Source organism: Leopardus geoffroyi, chromosome C3, assembly GCF_018350155.1.
Source record: "Leopardus geoffroyi isolate Oge1 chromosome C3, O.geoffroyi_Oge1_pat1.0, whole genome shotgun sequence".
NCBI classification, from domain to species: domain Eukaryota; kingdom Metazoa; phylum Chordata; class Mammalia; order Carnivora; family Felidae; genus Leopardus; species Leopardus geoffroyi.
In genome coordinates, this window is record NC_059338.1 from 44,324,408 (window position 1) to 44,344,776 (window position 20,369).

At 42.0% G+C, this 20,369-nt stretch overlaps 1 protein-coding gene across 1 annotated transcript in view; it reads left to right on the forward strand.

Annotated features, from left to right (window-relative positions):
- The window catches only part of LAMC1 (laminin subunit gamma 1), a 129,261-nt gene that overhangs the window by 81,464 nt on the left and 27,428 nt on the right, over positions 1–20,369 (forward strand). Inside the window, exons 2-13 of the mRNA XM_045452623.1 lie at positions 1,501–1,805; positions 6,326–6,456; positions 8,549–8,715; positions 11,715–11,903; positions 12,673–12,790; positions 14,188–14,286; positions 14,377–14,513; positions 15,123–15,245; positions 15,337–15,526; positions 15,837–15,949; positions 18,104–18,325; positions 18,445–18,633. Coding sequence (XP_045308579.1) covers positions 1,501–1,805; positions 6,326–6,456; positions 8,549–8,715; positions 11,715–11,903; positions 12,673–12,790; positions 14,188–14,286; positions 14,377–14,513; positions 15,123–15,245; positions 15,337–15,526; positions 15,837–15,949; positions 18,104–18,325; positions 18,445–18,633 — 1,983 coding nt within the window. The remainder of the gene's footprint in view (positions 1–1,500; positions 1,806–6,325; positions 6,457–8,548; positions 8,716–11,714; positions 11,904–12,672; positions 12,791–14,187; positions 14,287–14,376; positions 14,514–15,122; positions 15,246–15,336; positions 15,527–15,836; positions 15,950–18,103; positions 18,326–18,444; positions 18,634–20,369) is intronic.

Below are 20,369 nucleotides of genomic sequence, written 5' to 3' on the forward strand. Positions count from 1 at the left end.
TTAGTTTATTGTAGATAATACTGGACTAAAGAATACAGCCTGGACACATGACTTACACGGGCTTCCTGCTCTCCCCCCGTCCCCTCCTCTTCAGCCCAGTTGAACTCACCCACTTAGTCCCGCGTCTAGTAGTAGGACAACAGCAGGCCTCCCTGGCACAGAGGCAGACACACTGCCTTGCATTGAGGAGTCCAGGACAGGACCTTAGGCAGGCAGCTGGAGAGTGAGATGAGGAGATTCCAGGCCACACGTGACCATCACTCGTCCCCTGAGGATGAGCAGGTACATGGAAGTAAGAGGATGGCAGAAGTCTCTCCTCAATACTTCTGAGAGTGTGCAGGAGTTCCTCCTCTGTGAGCTTTGTAGGAGAGGACCGAGCTGGTTCTTCCTGTGGAGCTAATCCACTTGGGGAGGAAAGACTGTAAGGTCTTTGAGTGCAAGGACCTTTTATGTCTAACACATTCTGTGCCCCAAAGTGTATAGTGTAGGACTGAACATGTAGTTGTGCCCAATAAATACTTGTTGGCCAGTCTGTAATCTTCACTATAGCATGGAAGTTGCAGAGGATAAACATTGTCAGAGAAAGACCCAATTTGTGAATGAAAGGTGATTAAAAACAGTTGCACATTGTCTTTTTGAACCACCTGAAGGCACACTGGCTGGCAACCAAGGTGTCCCAGCCATCAGACCACACCCTGGCTGCCACAGGGAGCTGTCTGACCGGTGGCTCTTCCTCCAGAGAGACAGCAGCCCAGTTCCTCCCTTTTGCCGACTTTCCCTGCTCAGATCTTGCATATTCTCCTTTGAACATATTCAAACAAGTTCTTTAAACTCCCATTCTCCTTTTCTCTCTCTCCCTTTTTTTCTCTTTGTTCAGCTGCTAGAGGAATTTTTTTTCTTCCTTTTCTACTCCCTGCCCCATCTCTTAATCACTGTCCTTTTCTCTTTCTCAAATCCCTGTCTTAACTTGCTGGATAAGTAGAAGAATAGTGCTGAAGATAGTCCTCCTGCATCAAGAAGTAACATTATAGTTAATAGAGTGAGTTTTTAAATACCTTGAAAGTTTCCAGAATACTGATCTAGAAAGTCAGCAAAAATTTTCTTTTCTGTTTTTTTTAATTAAATTGTTTATGCTGAAGCACCAGCATTAAGAATAAATGTACTTTTTAATTCAATTTTGCTTTTGTTTGATAGAAGTACAGTGCTACCATTTTTCATGGCAAACAAAATTTCAACAATGCATGTCCTAAACAAGCTTTTATGAGCCAACTTATGAACCCAACTATAACTTGTCATTTCTCAGGGAAAACGCCCACTATTTCCAGGTTTCCAATTGCCTAATGGACACAACCAATGTGTCGTGTGTTCTGGAACCATCTTGGTCCAGGGTGCACAGGGCAGTTTGTGTTCTCTCTTCGTCAAGTTCCAAAGCAAACTGGGAAGAGAGGGAATTTCTTTGCTTCCTATGTATGACTTTTGAACGTCTTGTTTGTCTCACAGGAAAAGCTTTTGACATCACATACGTGCGCCTCAAGTTCCACACCAGCCGCCCGGAGAGCTTCGCCATTTACAAACGCACACGGGAAGATGGGCCCTGGATTCCTTACCAGTATTACAGCGGCTCCTGCGAGAACACCTACTCGAAGGCAAACCGCGGCTTCATCAGGACAGGAGGAGATGAGCAGCAGGCCTTGTGCACAGATGAATTCAGTGATATTTCCCCTCTGACTGGAGGCAATGTGGCCTTTTCAACCCTAGAAGGAAGGCCGAGTGCCTACAACTTCGACAATAGTCCGGTGCTGCAGGTAATGCATCCAGAAGTTAGCTTTGCCTCCGGTTAGTTGTTCCATGTACCTTTGGGATGCAGGAAGATGGATTGTATGGGGGCCTTTGGTCCCACTAAAGAGGGAGGGGGTGGGTGTGGAATCTACCCCAGCAGGACGGACAGGTGGATTTTATCCTGTTCTCCTGTAGATGCTCAGTATGGGAAGAAGAATCGTTTTGTTCCTGCTTCCCAAATGATGTTCTTCTATTCCTGTGCACGCACCAGTGATTTCTGGGCTACAGCTTCTAGAAATCTTGAAAGCCGAACAATTTTAACTTGGCTTTTTACTCACAGTGGAAACATTTTGCTTCTGACCTTTTGAAGAGAGTATTTGAGTCTACCCATTATTTTTGCATCCTTTCTTATCTCTTCTCTGATTTGACAAAAGGAAAAGTATTTTTTAGTGTTCGCAAGGGGGAACAATTGGAGCAACATCTGAGAACGCCGTCCTTCTTCATAACCGTGCAGGGAAATTTGGACTGGGTCTGTCTGGCTCTGTTGTCAGTCATAAAAACTTCTCATCATCTAAAGGCACTGGTGTTTGTGACAAGATATAAATTTAGGTACACATGGTATAGTGCCTGAGCATCAAGATAGAAACTTTTCCCCATTTAAGCACAGAAAGAATTAAAGCTGTCCTTTTTCTCGGAAATTCTGTGCACATATTCCTTATATGCCATAATTTGGAATCTGTCTGTAACACAGAATTGGAGATGCTTCTGTCATGTGGCTGAAGTTAACATCTAAATGGGGACAGCCTGTATTAATTGAGACAAAGACTGGATGTGGGTTTGCAAATGCTGTGTACATTTTATGAAAAGCTGTTGGGATTTCTAAGTAGGGAGTCCACTCATTCTTCTGGGCTTCATGCTTTTGTGTCTTCTCACGCTTTCTCTTTGAAATTTATTATATTCAGAGACTTTCTAAATTGGTTGTATGGTTTTGCATGGTGTCAAAAGATGAGAATCTATTTATTTCTCTGTGGGTCCAATTCTTCCCTTCCATTATATTTCTGTAGTTTGCTGGGAGATTGTACATCTTGATCATGGTAAAGTCTGAGGTTATGGTGAGCAGTGAGTATGTCTGCAAAGGCCTTTGAGTAACGTGTTTCTTGCAATGGTGATAAGATGTATTCAAAATAAGTAGGAAGAATTAACTGCTTTTGATAGATGAAAACACAGAAGACTGAATGTCTAGGGCAGATGTGATCTACAATTTTCTTAAGCTGATCAACTAGTAAACATTTGCTAGCTTAGTTTCTTACTATCCAGATTATTCTATTTTACTGTCCTGCAGAGACAATGGTATAGTCAGCGGGAAAAAGCAGTGACATAATGTGACTGTGATTTTATGGCACCTTTGCTAACTGTATGCCTTGTCAGCCTATCTTGAAGCGGTTCCCCCAGCTGTAGGGATTCTGTTTGCTACTCTCTCTCTCTCTCTCTCTCTCTCTCTCTCTCTCTCTTTTTTTTTTTAAAGTACTACTCCCAGTGTGGGGCTCGAACTCATGACCCTGAGATCAAGAGTTACATGCTCTACCAACTGAGCCAGTCAGGCATCCCTGATGTTTGCTACTCTTTATGCCATAGGAACTCATGAGACTGAATGTGGTGAAAATGCTATGGGCATCTGTAATCGATTTGGTCAGTTGCTGTCATTATGCAAAAACATTAATTATGTGTCTCTGAATGTAAGAGGTCTGGATTTCATACCCAGTTGCCAAGGAGGGTTAGCTGATTTGACTTTAGCTGATAATGACCCTTTTTCCTCATTGCTTCCTGTGCCTCTCTCCAGAAGCTGTGATCTTCCAGATGGGAGAGGAGACCCTTCCTGGTTTCACTGTATATGAATATTATTAAGCATATACTGATTTATAATAATAGTCAACTTTTATTACAACACTTGCTGTAATGTGCCAAGCAGTGTCCTGAGCCCTTGAGATATATTAGCTATATGTACTCATTTAACCCTCATAATAACTCTACATGTAGACACTTTTAAAATTCTATTTATTTTTATTTTTATTATTTTTTGAAAGAGAGTATGCACGAGCAGGGGAGGGGCAGAGGGAGAAGGGGGAGACACACACACACACACACACACACAGAGACAATATCTCAAAGCAGGCTCCATGCTTAGCACAGAGCCCGACATGGGGCTTGAACTCCTGAAACTGCGAGATCATGACCTGAGCCAGAATCAAGAGTTCGGCACTCAACCAAGTGAGCCATGCAGGTGCCCCTCCCTTCTTGGGGTGGGGGGCAGGTAGACAGTTTTATTATCTTCATTTTACAGATGAGGCATGGGCATTATTTATCAGGAGAGGTAAAGTAACTGATCCCAAATTGCAGTTTTAAGTAGCAGAAATGGGATCCAAAACCTAGAAAGGCTAGCTCCAGAGCCTGTTCTTTTTAAGATGCCCATTGTGAAAAAAAATGACTTAAACCTAACTCTTGAGAAGCTTTTATTCAAGGGAAGCTGTTATAAAGATGAAGCTCGAAGGAGAGATAATAAGCATTAAACACAGAGATATGTTTAGCTATTTACATTACAGACGACTAAAAGATTCCTAGCATTGTGGCCATGAGTGGGAGTTGTTATTGGAGCTCCAAGTTTGCATGCGGTGGAATCATCATCTCTTCTCCTTTCTAATTATACTTGGAGGCTTCACGGGGATTAGCTTTTATGAGGCCTCGATGTTGCTCTGTATGCCAGGTGTTTGGCATGGTTTAAGCTGTGCTCCTTAATCAGGGGTGTGCCTCCCAGTCTCATGGGGAGCCTCCTGGAAACACAGACGCCTGCTGCTCTGCACTTGCTTATTGCGTCTCCACTGTTGATGCCCACGTGTGGTCCCACGATAGGACTTTCCATGGAAGTGGCATCTTTGGGCGGTCATGTATAATATGCTACTCCAAAACTTAACAATTCTAAATGACCGTGACTTATTATTTCTCCTGATTCCGTATTGACCTGAGCTCCCTCAATGGCAGGTCAGCTGGGAACTGGGTTTGTCTCTCCCTGTGGCCTTAAAGCTTCAAGGTGACTAGACTAGGCTTCCTCGCATGATGGCAGAAGTGTTCCAAGAGAGTAAGTCCCAGTACACAAGTGCTTGTCAGACTTCTGTTTGTGTCACATTTGCTCATGTCCCCTAGGCAAAAGCAAGTCACATGCCCCAGCCTAGAATCAGGGTGGAAAGGGACTGCGCAGGGTGTGGGCACTGGCAGAATGATTCATTGGAATCATCATTATAACAGTCTACCATAGAGGTAAACATCTGACTAAAATTAGCTCAATGAAAGGGCATTTATTATAAGGGCTTAGAGCTCATAAAACCTAGGGAAAAACTTTAACTTTCATTCTTGTCCTCTGTTATTATGGTACACCTACCAATTTGATCAGTTGTGGTTTCTTCAGATTTGTTCATTTGCTCAGCCTATGTATTTGAGCACCCACTGTATGCTAAGCATCAGGGAGACTGCAGTAAACAAAGCAGATAAGTCCTTCTCTTGTGGGGCTTAGAATCTTGGTGGTGATTAGAATGGTGGGCTTAGAATGATGGTGGCGGTGGCAGTGGCGGGGTGGGGGGAAGGTGATGGAAAGAGACAATATAAATAAAACAGGGGGCACCTGGGTAGCGTCTGACTCTTGATGTTGGCTCAGGTCATGATCTCACGGTTTGTGAGTTCGAGCCCTGCGGGGGGGTCTCTGTGCTGGCAGTGCAGAGCCTGCTTGGGATTCTTTCTCTTCCTCTCTCTCTGCGCTTCCTCCGCCTGCTCGCTCGCTCTCTCTCTCTCTCTCTCTCTCTCAAATAACTTAAAAAAAATTAAGACAGGAGAGTGAAATAGGGAGTTGGGGTGGGCCGCAATGTTTGGTTGGGTGGCCAGGGAAGGCCTCACAGAGAAGTGACATTATGGGAAGGGTCAGGACAAAACTGCATCTGATTGGCCCTGGCCAGCATAATGATTTATTATTTTCTACTTGGATGTCTCTCCCAGATCTATCAGTAGTGGACTAGGGATGGAGGGAGAGGTAGATGATGGTACAAAATGGGCAGGAGGAGACAGTGACCAGCATATCTAATACCACCGTGGTGCCCCATGAGCTCTGTGCTGGCTTCTCTGCTGGATTTGGGGCGCGGATACAGGGTGGAGAGAAGGGGCGTGTGTACGGAGTCCCTCCTGTATGCTAAGCCTTTAAAAGTATATTTCCTCTAAGCCTCTCAACAGCCTTGTGAAGAAACGATTATTATTCCTGCTTTTTGGGACTCTGAGTGATAACAACAACTTAGATCAAAAGAAGGGAAGAGTCCAGAAGGAGAAAAATACTAGGAAATTAAGGGAGTCCTCGAATAATATATCCGATTTAATGCTAGAAGAGGACATAAGTCACATGATATATTAACTGTTGGAAAAGTTTAGAAAATTTTGTTGCGTATATGTCCCTCATCTTCGGTTCCTTTACCTTTTTCCATTTTTTTTATTAATTTTTTTTCCCTCACAGGAATGGGTAACTGCCACTGACATCAGAGTCACACTCAATCGCCTGAACACCTTTGGAGATGAAGTGTTTAACGACCCCAAAGTTCTCAAGTCCTACTATTATGCAATCTCTGATTTTGCTGTGGGTGGTAGGTAAGTAAATCATTAAATAACTTTGAAAATGACTGGAGCTTTGGTTTAGAAGTGAGTGTAGCAACTTTCTTACAACCATATTAATTAATAATTTTGTTATTTCTATAACCTTGTCAAATCAGCGCCCTTGCTGAATTCTTGCTGGGCACCTCAGCACAAAGCGATGCAATAGGCACTCTGAAGCCACCATGGAAGCATAGGACATTCACCTGCTGAAAAGGACTTGACCTTCCAGGATCGTACAAATGAATGGGGCAGGCAGTGTATGAACGTGTGAAAAATTAAACACGTGTTTTAGATAAAAAGAGGCCCTATGTCAGAGAATGAGACAGAACTCTCAGGCTAGAGAAGCAGATGGGAACCAAGCTGGGCCTTGAAGAATGGGTAGAATTTGGGTAAGGAAGCAGGATAGGTGGGTGGGATTCAGGAGGGTGGGTGTGTCATGAGCAGAACTATAGGGTTGAGGAGGTACCTGGGTAGCTCAGTCGGTTAAGCATCTGACCGGCTCAGGTCATTATCTTATGTTCGTGAGTTTGAGCCCCACACCGGGCTCTGTGCTAACAGCCCAGAGCCTGGAGCCTGCTTCGGATTCTGTGTCTCCCTCTCTGCCCATCGCCCATTCGCACTCTGTCTCTGTCTCTCTCTCTCAAAAATGAATAAACATTAACAACAACACAAAAACAAAAAAAAAGAAGTGTAGGGTTGGGAGATTATAGGCTTACTAGGCTTAAGAAAAACGTCCTTGGTGAATATTTGGAGTAAATGGAGTGAAAGCTGATGGAGGCTGTAATCAATGAGAAATCGTGTACTTTTTTGAAGTAAGTCTATGATATCTAAACAGTGGTTAAGATTAGTTGTAGGCAAGGTGAAAGAGTGCCATCAAGAGAATTTATATTCTTGTTATGATGCTGTGATGTAGGTGTTAGATGACAAATATCTGGCATTAGGGTGGTGACGGTAGATTGGAAAGGAACAATTTAGGTGGATTTCATTGTGAAGCAAGAATTATCAGGCCTTTAGGCAAAGATGATTTTAAGGTTTAATGATTAGGAGAGTGATGGCACTATTAATGAAATAAGTGAAGAAGATGAGTTAATTTAGGGAGATGATGAGTTGTAGACATCTAAAGTTTTAGGTTATGGGGGATATCTAAATTTGTGCATTAGTGAAGGATAGGAGTCAGGAGAAAGATGAGAGCTAGGGATATAAATTTAGGATATATCTGGCACACTGTAGATGTTCAGGAAAGGTCTGAGTGTATTAGGACATAGTAGTGGAAGCTGTGGAACTGATTCTGTCTGTAAAGAAGCCAGTGAGGGAAACATCAGGACACCAGAACGCATGTTAATACTCATGGACGTTTCCATGAGTCCTTAATTTATGACTGTGCCTGCATCCGAGGGATCCTTCAGGGATTCTTGCCCCAAACAACCTGAGGGAATATCAAGCTACCAGAGTTCCATATGGTAGTTGAATGTCTCTTACTACCTTCAGATCAGGAAAATCATTATGACAGATCATAGCTGGCATAATTATTGACTTATAGTATGCCTGCACAATCCTAGGCACATAAATAAAGCAGCTTCTTGACCCTCTCAGTAACCCTGTGAAATTCACATTCTCATCATCCCTATTTAATAGCTAAGGCACAGAGGTTAAGTTACATTGGTAAGTCACAGGGCAGGGTTTCAAACATGTATCCTGGCTTCAGAGTCCATGCTCTGCTTAACCTCTGCACTTGGCCGCTCCTTGACACATGCAGTTGACTTCCGGAAGTGATCCTCCAGATGGCCTCAGAAATTGTTAGAGACTTTCTTCTTATGTCTGGTCAGTGCCCCATCCCTGGTTAAATACAGATGGGGTGGTGGTGTTTTTTTGTTTTTGGGGTTTTTTTTGCTTGTTTAATTTTAATTCCTACCTAAAAACTCAATCATTACTTAATTTTGCTTAGTTCCTCAGTTTACAGTTTTGAGTGGTAAAACTAAAAAATGTTCTGAGGTTGCTTTTAGTTCTCTCTGTACATCACTTTTTTGTATCCATTTCTGGGACTTTGTGGCTGTTTCGTATTTCTGAGTGCCTGTTCTCTTCCTAGGTGTAAATGTAACGGACATGCAAGCGAGTGTGTAAAGAACGAATTCAACAAGCTGGTGTGTAATTGTAAACATAACACTTACGGAGTGGACTGTGAAAAGTGTCTGCCTTTCTTCAATGACCGGCCGTGGAGGAGGGCGACCGCCGAGAGTGCCAGCGAATGCCTGTGTGAGTGCCCCTTGGCCTCCAGCTGTTAGATTATCTTGAGGGTTTCCAGAGTGGGGAGCAGGAATGGGTGACTTCCTTCTGTTCCTCCTTGCAAGGAAAACTCTGAAAGGCAGTGCTTCTTCCATCATTTGAGACCATGGAACGGTAAACTTACACGCATATCAGAGGAAAATCCTAGATGAAGGCAATTGGCTATGGATATAAAGTATGCTCATTTTGTGTTTCCTTCATGAACACACAGGGTGGGGGCAGCATCTCCAAGGTTTGGAACTTTGCATAGATCCAAATACTGGGCAAGTGTAGCCTCCTGTAAAATTTGGTTTCTCTAGTCTTTTCTTTGCTGCACATGTAGAATATTTTCCTGCCAATGGTCATTTACTCAAGCAGTCAGGATCATTGATTAATATGTGTCGGATATGTTGATTTCTAGACTAAGAATGCCATTCAAAAGATGATTTTCCCAAATTATTTTTCCTTTATTTCACAAAAGAGCCCAATAGGGAGAATCTTCCTTCTCCTCCCGTGTAGATGTGGGTGGCTTTGGGAAGGAGAGTAGATTCTAGTATTTCTAGAAAAATGTAAAATGAAAAAGATTATACATTGTTTATCCCTTCATAATGGCTTGGTTTATTTTGAATAGAGAAAGATGTCTCAGGAGAAAGGAACCATGAAACTATGTGATTGTGATTTGCCAAGGACTTAAAAATAAGAAACTTTTAAAGCAGATATAATTTTTTATGACCTTATAAATATTTATCATCTACTCGATAAAGGAATAAGAAAGAAGACACTCCACACTCACTGGAATGGTTGGCAGAAACCTTGAGAAACGACCAATATTTTGTCTCATGACTATTTCTATTAGTTGCCTAGAGCAGATTTTCTTTTTATTTATTTTTTAATGTTTATTTCTGAGAGAGAGGGAGAGAGAGAGAGAGGGAAGGAGGGAAGGAAAGAGTAGGGGCAGAGAGAGAGAGGGAGACACAGAATCTGAAGCAGGCTCCAGGCTGAACTGTCAGTACAGAGCCTGATGTAGGGCTCAAACTCATGAACCATGAGATCATGACCTGAGCCGAAGTTGGGTGGTTAACTGACTGAGCCACCCAAGGGCCCCTAGAGCAGATTTTCTTATCTTCCCTTTTCCTCAGCAATTCCCAGATTTGAAGATAAATTGTGCAGCTTCCTCTAGAATTCCTACGTACTTGCTTGACCGTCTCTTCTTTTACTGAACTGTAATATCTAGTGTTAAAAGCTACAGGATTAAGGTCTTAACAAAAAAGAATGACATGCCCCTAAGATGTGACATTTAAATAAATGTACACATGTGTTTGACAAGTATTCTGTTCAATGATAGGGTCACATTTGGAGTCTCTCCAGGACCATTATGAGAAGAATAAACAACAGATTGCCAATTTACCACTAGCAGACAGGTGGTTTGCCTTCTCACCAGCTAATGATAAAGGAGACACAGCACCTGCTTTACCTGGGAGTTAGGACAGTGTAGACAAGGGAACTGTTCTGCTCCACATCCCAGACCACCAAACCTTTTAGCTGGGGATGGACCGAGTTTGGCTGGGGATGGGATGTGCAGAATAATCTCGAGAGGCTTGAGAGAAGAGAAATAGCAAACAAAGAAGAGAATGGGAGTTCTACAAGTTACTTAACACAACTCTAATTTTTGCTACCAGTGATTCAAGTTTCTAAAAAGTATTCAAGTATAATCCTATTAAAAAATGATTATAAAGAAGGGGAGGTGAAAAAAAGAAAATATGTATACTCAAACTTTTTTAAAACAACTTTATCTGAAATCAAAACTTTAGTGCTTAAGATACTGCCTGTACTTTGTGTGGAATCTGTAATTCTAAGGAAAAAAAACTTAATAGAAATGTAATAAAGAATTTCTGTGACTACATGTACGTGTTCTTAAAATGTAGTTGCGTTGTGTAGGGAATATAGTTGGCATTGTGGCTCCCCAGTGGATGACTGTGTCTAGTGACACTGAACGTCCCTTCAGTCCTGCCTCCATCTGCAGGGGCCCCAATCTTACCTCACGTGTCTCTGGTTCCCCCAGTCTGGCTATGCAAGTAGTCTGGCACTTCGAAAGTTAGTGTCTTAACGTATTTGAATCGTCTGAGGGCTGAAAAGTGAGGTAGATGAAAGCCCGCATATAAATTGGCACCTTGTTTTTGAAGCTGGTATTGAATGAAGGATAAGGATTTAGAAAAATTAGAATTCAACTTGGCTTTTACTTGCATTTAAACAATTGCCCAGAGATTCTAAGTACTGGAATTTCTTGTATTTTATGGTGGCCCCGGGGGGTTTTGTTTTAAGAAATTTTATTTTATTTTATTTTATTGAGAGAGAGTGAGAGCATGAGCGGTAGAGGGAGAGAGAGAATCTTTTTTTTTAATTTTTTTTTTTCAACGTTTATTTATTTTTGGGACAGAGAGAGACAGAGCATGAACAGGGGAGGGGCAGAGAGAGAGGGAGACACAGAATCGGAAACAGGCTCCAGGCTCCGAGCCATCAGCCCAGAGCCTGACGCGGGGCTCGAACTCCCGGACCGCGAGATTGTGACCTGGCTGAAGTCGGACGCTTAACCGACTGCGCCACCCAGGCGCCCCGAGAGAGAGAATCTTAAGCAGGCTCCACACTCAGCGTGGAGCCTGACAGGGAGCTCGATCTCACGACCCTAGGATCATGACCTGAGCCAAAATCAAGAGTCAGGAGCTTAACCAGCGAAGCCACTCAGGCACCCCGATGGCATTGTTTTTGATAAGACCATTTCTTGGCAAACTGATAATGTGGCCATCTAAACCCTTTACTGACATACTCCTTTTTGTTTTTAAATGAACAACGCATCAAGTAGGCGGTCTTATCCTACCACCCTTTGGGCCACAGGGATATGGGAAATTATGGTTTGGTTTTCTTGGAGTCTTTAAAATGCTGTTTGGCTAAGGAACATGGATCTGACTTAACCCGTATGTTTTGGCCAACAGCCTGTGACTGCAATGGCCGATCACAAGAATGCTACTTTGACCCTGAATTATACCGGTCCACCGGCCATGGTGGCCATTGCACCAACTGCCAGGGCAACACAGATGGTGCCAAATGTGAGAGGTGCCGGGAGAATTTCTTCCGCCTTGGGAACAACGAAGCCTGCTCTCCGTGTCACTGTAGTCCTGTGGGTAAGTGACAGGCAGAGTCAGCTTCGGCCTGATGGATTGAAACACAAAATAAGGGCTCCCCGTCTCCCCAGAAAATCTTTGTTTCTTAAGCATCTGCACAGGTTAGGTATGGAAGTGTGTACATTATTGTACCCCCCACCTCCACTCTGTTTAACCAAGTTAAGCTTTCAAATGATTTTCTGGTGTGTATAAAAGTGTGGGGTTGGCCTGAGTAATGGTTTTGTAAATAATTAGTAACACGATCCCAGAAACCAGTTTGAACTTTGACTGTAAAAGGTTAGCTGTTTCGTGAGTTCTTCCTTGTTAATGACTTTGTTTAGTTTACAGTCCTTAGAGGGCTGAACTTTCTCAGTATGTTGGTGTGTCTTCAGAAACATAGAGTGCTCTTAGTCTGTTCTACTCTTTCAAGAGTTTGACCTTTATTTTGTTGTGCCTGTATATACTTAAGTTCTAGACGTGGGCCTTAAGGATCCTGTGCTTGCCCACAGAGAAGGGACTGGTTTTGAGTACAGTTTATCGTTGGGTGCAGAGTGCCTTGTTTTTCAACATTGATGAGCAGGGTGTGTGTCTGGAAAGTTAAAATGTTATGGCTTAAAAGGATATTATTTTGAGACAATGAGGATTTAAAATTTGATCTTTATTCCCTCCGTAACCATCTAGAGATTACGTATTAGGTTTCAGGCAGTGTTTTTAGTTACCATTTTTTTTTTGATTTGACATATTAATTTTACTTTCATACATGGTTGTTGATAAGCTCTTTAAATTTTAGGTTCTCTCAGCACACAGTGTGATAGCTATGGCAGGTGTAGCTGTAAGCCAGGAGTGATGGGTGATAAGTGTGACCGCTGCCAGCCTGGATACCATTCTCTGACTGAGGCAGGATGCAGGTAAGACTTTTCAAAACCAGGAAAAGGGGGCAGAATCTAAATGTAGTCGATTCAAAACAAGAGATCTTGTGGTTTGTATAAACATTTTTCCTTATAATAATTGTCAACAGGATTCGAAACTTCTAGCTCTAATGATGATCCAGGATTGGTTTGTAACAGAGATTAGGCAGAGTTTTTATTTTTTTATTTAAAAAATTTTTTTATTTATTTTGAGAGACAGAGGGAGAGCACAGGCGAGCAGGAGAGGGGCAGAGAGAGAGGGAGAGAATATCCCAAGCAGGCTTCACGCTATCAGCACAGAGCCCAGCTTGGGGCTTGAACTCACAAACCATGAGATCATGCCTTGAGCCGAGATCAAGAGTTGGATGCTTAACCAACTGAGCTACCCAGGTGCCCGTAAACAGTTTTTTTTTTTAAAGATATTTAAAATAAATTGAACATTCCTTCCATGTTCTTCTGGATGGCTTACCACCATAAATTATACCTTTTGCACTATGCCCTTTGTTTCCCCCAACTGTTTCCATATGGTGCAATAATTACATGCTCTGTTGAATTCAGAAGTGTTGTTGAAAGGTTAGGTGAACAGAGGAAATATACAGAAATGGAAAGGAAAGTTGCAATTTGGTCTCTATTGGTACATAAGTAAAGATTTGTAAACAGGAGTTTCTTGGAAAGGAAGAATGACGCCATGATTCTGTTTAGATTACATTTTACACTAAACTCTATGTTAGAAGACATGCATCTAAGCCACCTTAAAAGCAATGTAATTTTTTTGTATCTCTTTTTCCTTGCCTAAGCAATAGAGAATCACAAAATGATATTGCAGAGTGTGCTTGAATACCATTCTATTAGCATATAAGAATAAATGGACGATTTACACTATAAAAACTAAAGATAAAGAGAATTGGATGGTCTGTCTTTGTAGACCCCCGAGCAATTTTTTTTTTTTTAATTTGAACCCAAGTTAGTTAACATATAGTGTAATAATGATTTCACGAATAGAGTTTAGTGATTCATCACTTACATATAACACCCAGTGCTCATCCCAACAAGTGCCCTCCTTGATGTCCCTCACTCATTTAGCCTATCCCTCCCACCCAACACCCTGCCAGCAACTCTCAGTTTATTCTCTGTATTGAAGAGTCTCTTACAGTTTGTCTCCCTCTCTGTTTTTATATTATTTTTTAAGCGGAGTTTTTAGTATAGAAATGTGATAGGTATTCTTAATTGAAACCAAATTCATATATAAAACTGATTTTAAGACTTCTTTCACTTTTTTTATGTATTCCTTTTTTAAAAAAATAAAATGTATTAACATGTAAAACCAAAAGTTGGCTTTGAGTGTGGAATTTCTTTCTCATTTCTCTCATTGTTTTACTCCTTTTCCCATCCAATAGGCCATGCTCTTGTAATCCTTCTGGCAGCATAGATGAATGTAATGTTGAAACAGGAAGATGTGTTTGCAAAGACAATGTTGAAGGCTTCAATTGTGAGAGGTAGCTCATTCTTTCTCTAGCTGTATTTTTTTTTTCTGATACCATATTTCAAGCACAACAAGTTCCTGGTTATATCTTTATGTTTTTCAGGTGCAAACCTGGATTTTTTAATCTGGAATCATCTAATCCCAGAGGTTGCACACCCTGCTTCTGCTTTGGGCATTCTTCTGTCTGTACAAATGCTGTCGGCTACAGTGTTTATTCTATAACCTCTACCTTTCAGATCGGTAATTTGGACCTTCCCTTCTGTCTCCCAGAATTGTGAGACTAGACTTACAGCAGTTTAAAAAAATTTTTTTTTAATGTTTGTTTATTTTTGAGAGAGGGAGAGAGAGCGTGAGCAGGGGAGGGGCAGAGAGAGAGGGAGACACAGAATCCGAAGCAGTCTCCAGGCTCCAGGCTCCGAGCTGTCAGCACAGAGCCCAACGCAGGGCTTGAACCCAAGAGCCATGAGATCATGACCTGAGCCGAAGTCAGACGCTTAACCAACTGAGCCACCCAAGCGCCCCAAGACTTACAGTAGTTTTAAAAAATTAATAATTTTGAGGATGTTTTGATAGTGGTAACATTTTGTTTTTCACTGTACATAATGTTTTGTTTGGCTCTTTGGCTTTTTAATTGAATGAAAACATATGGCTTTAGAATGTACTGTAGTATAAATTTACATAAAAATCAAAATATAGCTTGAGGGGTATAGCATATACAGGTACTGCTATAGGAGCCGTGTATTCAAACTGTTTATTGCTGACTTTCTATATATTTTGTGGTCTATAGAGGACCTGAATTCAGGATGTTTACGAGGTGATGGCACTTGTGTTCTCATCCTGTGCTTGCAGATGAGGATGGGTGGCGTGTAGAACAAAGGGATGGCTCTGAAGCATCACTCGAGTGGTCCTCAGAGAGGCAGGATGTCACCGTCATCTCAGATAGCTACTTTCCTAGATACTTCATTGCTCCTGGTAAGTAAGACTGGGAAGCAGTCTGGCGCCACGTGTGTCCCTGTTTACTCTCGTTGTTACGTTCTCACACACCACTGTGTCTGCTTTCCAGCGAAGTTCCTGGGCAAGCAGTTGTTGAGTTATGGCCAGAACCTCACCTTCTCCTTTCGAGTGGACAGGCGAGACACTCGCCTGTCTGCAGAAGACCTGGTGCTTGAAGGAGCTGGCCTGAGAGTGTCTGTGCCCTTGATCGCTCAGGGCAATTCCTATCCAAGTGAGACCACTGTGAAATACGTCTTCAGGTAAGACCGTCTTCTTTGGAAAATCTGACTTGACCAGAATTCTAAAAGTAGTTTCTTTACCAGTCTTACTGGGCCTTAAGGTGTATGTTGAAGAAAAATGTCTGGGTTATAAGGGTGATTTTGGAAAAGGAAGCCTTCCCTTAATTTACCTGTATCTTTGCAGTTGTATTATCAAACCAACAGATCCATTTCTGACTTGGTTAGATTGTCAGAGCCTTGCATTGTTGGTGGCTTAAATGAATAAGAAATGCTTTCTCAGTACCCAGAATTTTCCTTACAGAGGTTAATATGGATCTTTCTTTCTCTCTAGGCTCCATGAAGCAACAGATTATCCTTGGAGGCCTCCTCTTACACCTTTTGAATTTCAGAAGCTCCTAAACAATTTGACCTCCATCAAGATCCGTGGGACATACAGTGAGAGAAGTAAGTTATGATATAATTCAAGAGAATTAAGAAGATGATTGGGTAAAAAGATCCACAATAATGTAAAAGTTTATCTCTAAAGTCCCATTACTATAAAACTTGATCCTAAAGAAGTGGTATAAACTACCTTGTTGTACATGTAAAAATAATGCATTTGTTTAACCACATTCAAGGACCTGGAGAAAATTTGCTAAAATTAATAAGTGGCGTTGTTTCATAATGAATAAGCCTAATGAGGTTACTTTATATCTACATGTATTCCAAGAATCCTTTTTTTAAAATGTTTATTTATTTTTGAGAGACAGAGAGCATGAGCAGGGGAATGGCAGAGAGAGAGAGGGAGACACAGAATCCAAAGCAGGCTCCAGGCTTTGAGCTGTCCACACAGAGCCTGACACAGGGCTTGAACCCACGAACTGTGAGATCATGACCTGAGCTGAAGTTGGATGCTTGACTGACTGAGCCACTCAGGCCCCCCTATATTCTAAGAATCTTGAGTGTAATTCTACTGACTCACATTGCTTCCTCTTTATTTCTTAATGTGCCTTTAAAATTTTTTTCCTATAGTTTTGTTTTGTTTTGTTTTGTTTTTTAATGAGGACCTTTTTCTGTAGAAAGCTAAAGCTGTTTGGGTGGAGTCAGAGTGGTGGTGTGGCATAGTGAGTGACATCAGCAGCTTGGATGTATTGGTTTTTGAGATGCCTACATGAACATCCAGATGAAGATGTCTTCTAAATTGTTGGAAATATGGGTCTGGGCTTAGGAATAAGTTAGGGTGAGAGATCTGGAATTGAAAGGTTGACTACATATGGGCAGTAATTTTTAACTGAAAATGAGACCAAAAATAGAGAAAAAGTGCAACCCAGAAACATAGTTATCTAAGGACTATGCCCTGAGACTCAAGGGAGAAAAAAGAATTTTGAGGAGGAGAAGCGATTAATGGGTTTATAAAGATGGCTCTGTTGGATTTGGACTGGGTGACTAAGGAATCACTGGCAGTTTTTTGTTTAAAGAAGGGTTGAAACTGAAGTTATATTGCAGTGCTTTGATAAGTAACTAGAAGGTGAAGCAGTAGAATAAAGCCAAAGAAGTTTGGCTGTAAGGAAGGAAAAGAGGTGGATTACAGTTCAAGAGAAGTGACAAGATTAGAGGAAGAGTACTTTTTAGGATGGGAGACTTCAGAATGGTTACAATTGGAAGCACCTTAACCAGTGGTTGTTTCTCATGATCTAACTGCTAACAAAACCCCATAAATATATCAAAGCAATAATAGAAGAGATGTTCTTTAGCCTCAGGCTGTCAGGTTCTAAGAATTCTATAAACAGCAAGTGATATTTCGTAACATAGGGAAATAAACTTGAAACATTCTGGAGCAGAATGGAAATTAAAAGGAAATATGATGAAATAAAGGACTGCCACGTCATAGGATGTTCCTGCTGAGGCCATCCCATGCTCTGTTGAGTTGGATGAACCATTGGTCTAAGCCAATATAAGGCTTCCTCTTTTTTTTTTTTTTTTCTTCTGGAAATGGGGAAGCATTGTGATATATGGCATATTTGCTTGGGAATAATTGCATATTTGCCAAAGTAGCCCTGAGTATTAAAACTTGTATAGCAAATTTTCCTGTTTTATGCAGGGCACAAAGCATATTGAGTGGCACTTGTCAGCACGTGCTCTTTGCTTTTTTATTCCTGAGCTGTGCTGTCAGCGCCTGCTTCTGTGGCAGGAGAACAAAAACACTGCTTAATGGCTATGGACTTAAACTCTTCTTATCCCCTGCATTCTTGCTCCAATCTTTTCTTGCCCCAGAATATTTCCCAGTGCTTTTCCTTTGTCACATTGGTGATTGAGAGAACTGAAGAATCCAACAAATCCGGTTGTTGTGTGTGTGTGTGTGTGTGTGTGTGTGTGTGTGTGTGTGTGTGTGTGTGTTTAAAAATGTTTGCTATACTGCCCTTCCAAATACTTAATGCTAGGTACCCCACAAATGTTGTGAATGCTATTTTCTAGTTATCTCCTCCAAAAGATGACTTAACTAATAGTTGATTTTCTCTGGAATTTTGTATCTGATAACTCTTTAGCTTTATTAACTTTCTGTAAGCTTTTGAAAAACAGAAGCCAGTTCTGTGATTCTCCTGCCCACGTCATACACAGGTGCTGGCTATTTGGATGATGTCACCCTGACAAGCGCTCGCCCCGGGCCTGGGGTGCCTGCAACATGGGTGGAGTCCTGTACCTGTCCTGTGGGATATGGAGGGCAGTTTTGTGAGATGTGCCTCTCAGGTTACAGAAGAGAAACTCCGAGTCTTGGGCCGTACAGCCCGTGTGTGCTCTGTACCTGCAATGGACACAGTGAGACCTGTGACCCTGAGACAGGTGAGCAGATGGTCTTTGGTGGCTGCTAGACCTCCGTCGTCTAGCAGATGGATGGGAAGTGCTCACGGTCTCATGTGCTTGCACACTGGCCTGTTCTCTCATCCCCGCTCTCCACATAGGTGTTTGCGACTGCAGAGACAATACAGCTGGACCCCACTGTGAGAAGTGCGGTGACGGGTACTATGGCGATTCGACCGCGGGCACCTCTTCCGACTGCCAGCCCTGTCCGTGTCCTGGGGGCTCGAGTTGTGCCGTTGTCCCTAAGACTCAGGAGGTGGTGTGCACCAACTGTCCCACTGGCACCACTGGTGAGTCCACTTTTCCGTAGGCTCTCAGTGTTCCATCCCAAAAATCACTCAGGAAGAGGAGCTCTGGGGGCTTGAGGACTTTTGTCTGTTGCTTTGGTTCAGTGATTATGGTGTTCTGGGTAGGCAAAAGTTTGGTTAGGAAAGAGATGTATTATACATTTATAGAATGTGTATCAGATACAAATAATAGCCAACATATTTATGGCCACATACTTCTCGGAGCACTTGACACATTCTGCCTCATTAATCCTCACAACCCCATGAGGTGGCTTTTGCCATGACCCCCATGTCACAGCCAAGAAAACTGAGGCGCAGAGATATTAAGTTAAATGTCGCAGCTGCACGGCTAGTCACTGGAAGAGCTCATGACCACTACAGTGTACTCTCCCCGTCATGAGAACCAAAACTGGATTTTTACTTTGTGGGGCTGTCCTGGGATTCTTGATATAAAGTGGTATTTTTTTTAATTCTTTAAATTCTTTCTGTCTTTAAATAGTCCTTTTGGTGCATCATTGCCCATCACATTTAGTTGGGAAAAAATATTTGTATAGCTTTGGATAGACCTCTGTTCCTATTCTCAGAGTTTCTTTCTTTTTGATAAGAACATAAAACTAGATCTTTCTTAGCTACTCAAGGAACTGTCGTGCTAAGGACTCCAAATCTCACTGATGACCATTCATTCCTCTTTTTCCATTGACTTTAGCCCCCATGTAATAGAGAGGTTCTGGCTAGGCTTCAGATACGATTAAAAACTTTTTGTTTCAAAAGATATTGCTGCAGAGCAGGGAAATAAGTAAAAAATAAAAAACACTGACCTAATAATTTGTATCTCTTGTATGTCATCAAAACATTGTTTATTCGTTGGGAAACATCAAAACACTTCATCTTCCTTTCACTACTCCACTGAGCCCACACTAAGCACAAGCACATTGTAACACAAAGAGATTCAATCATTTGCTTGAGGTAGTTGAGAAAAGGAGTAGAAACTAGTGTTGACTTTAAGGTTTTTTACTCTTTTCTGTGTGTATGTGTGTTCTAAAACAGTGGCCCAGCAGAGGCTCACAGATGGCATTTCTCTGACCTGATCTCATTTCCCACCACCCACTGTTGCCTTCGCTGCTCCTGCTCCAGCCATCCTGGGCTTCTTGTAATCCATCAGATGAGCCAGACTCTATGGCCTGCCATACATGATGTTCTTTTTTGAGAATACTTTACTCTACTTTCTTCCACTCAAACCTCACTTTTCTTGTCCAGCTCCAATCTTTTCCATGGAGTTGGGTTGAAACATCACTTCCCTAGGAAGGCTTTCCTCAGTGAACCCTCCCCGCACTACCACCTCAGGTTTTTAAGACCCTTTACTCTGCTGCCACAGCATAGCTCAAGATCCCACTTGCTTAGAATCTATACTTAGATGTACCTGATAAAATGTTTTGATGAGAGATCCCTTTGCTCATTCTGTTGTTCCATTGGGTAGTCTGCAAGCATAAAACTAAGCTAAGCATTTGGGGGTATTCATTCATGGCAGTGCTGAATAATACAAATGGTGCGCTGAGACGACTTGGGATACATAATGGAGAGATGGAGTGTAATATAGGAGATCTTGCAAAATGTTGTAAACCCGTTAGTCTATAACTAGATGCCTCTCACACAAGACTTGTGAAATACATTCGTCTTCTTTGTCTTCTTAGCTATCACCTGGCTTGAAGGAGATGAGCAATAGCACTTCTTGAGGATGT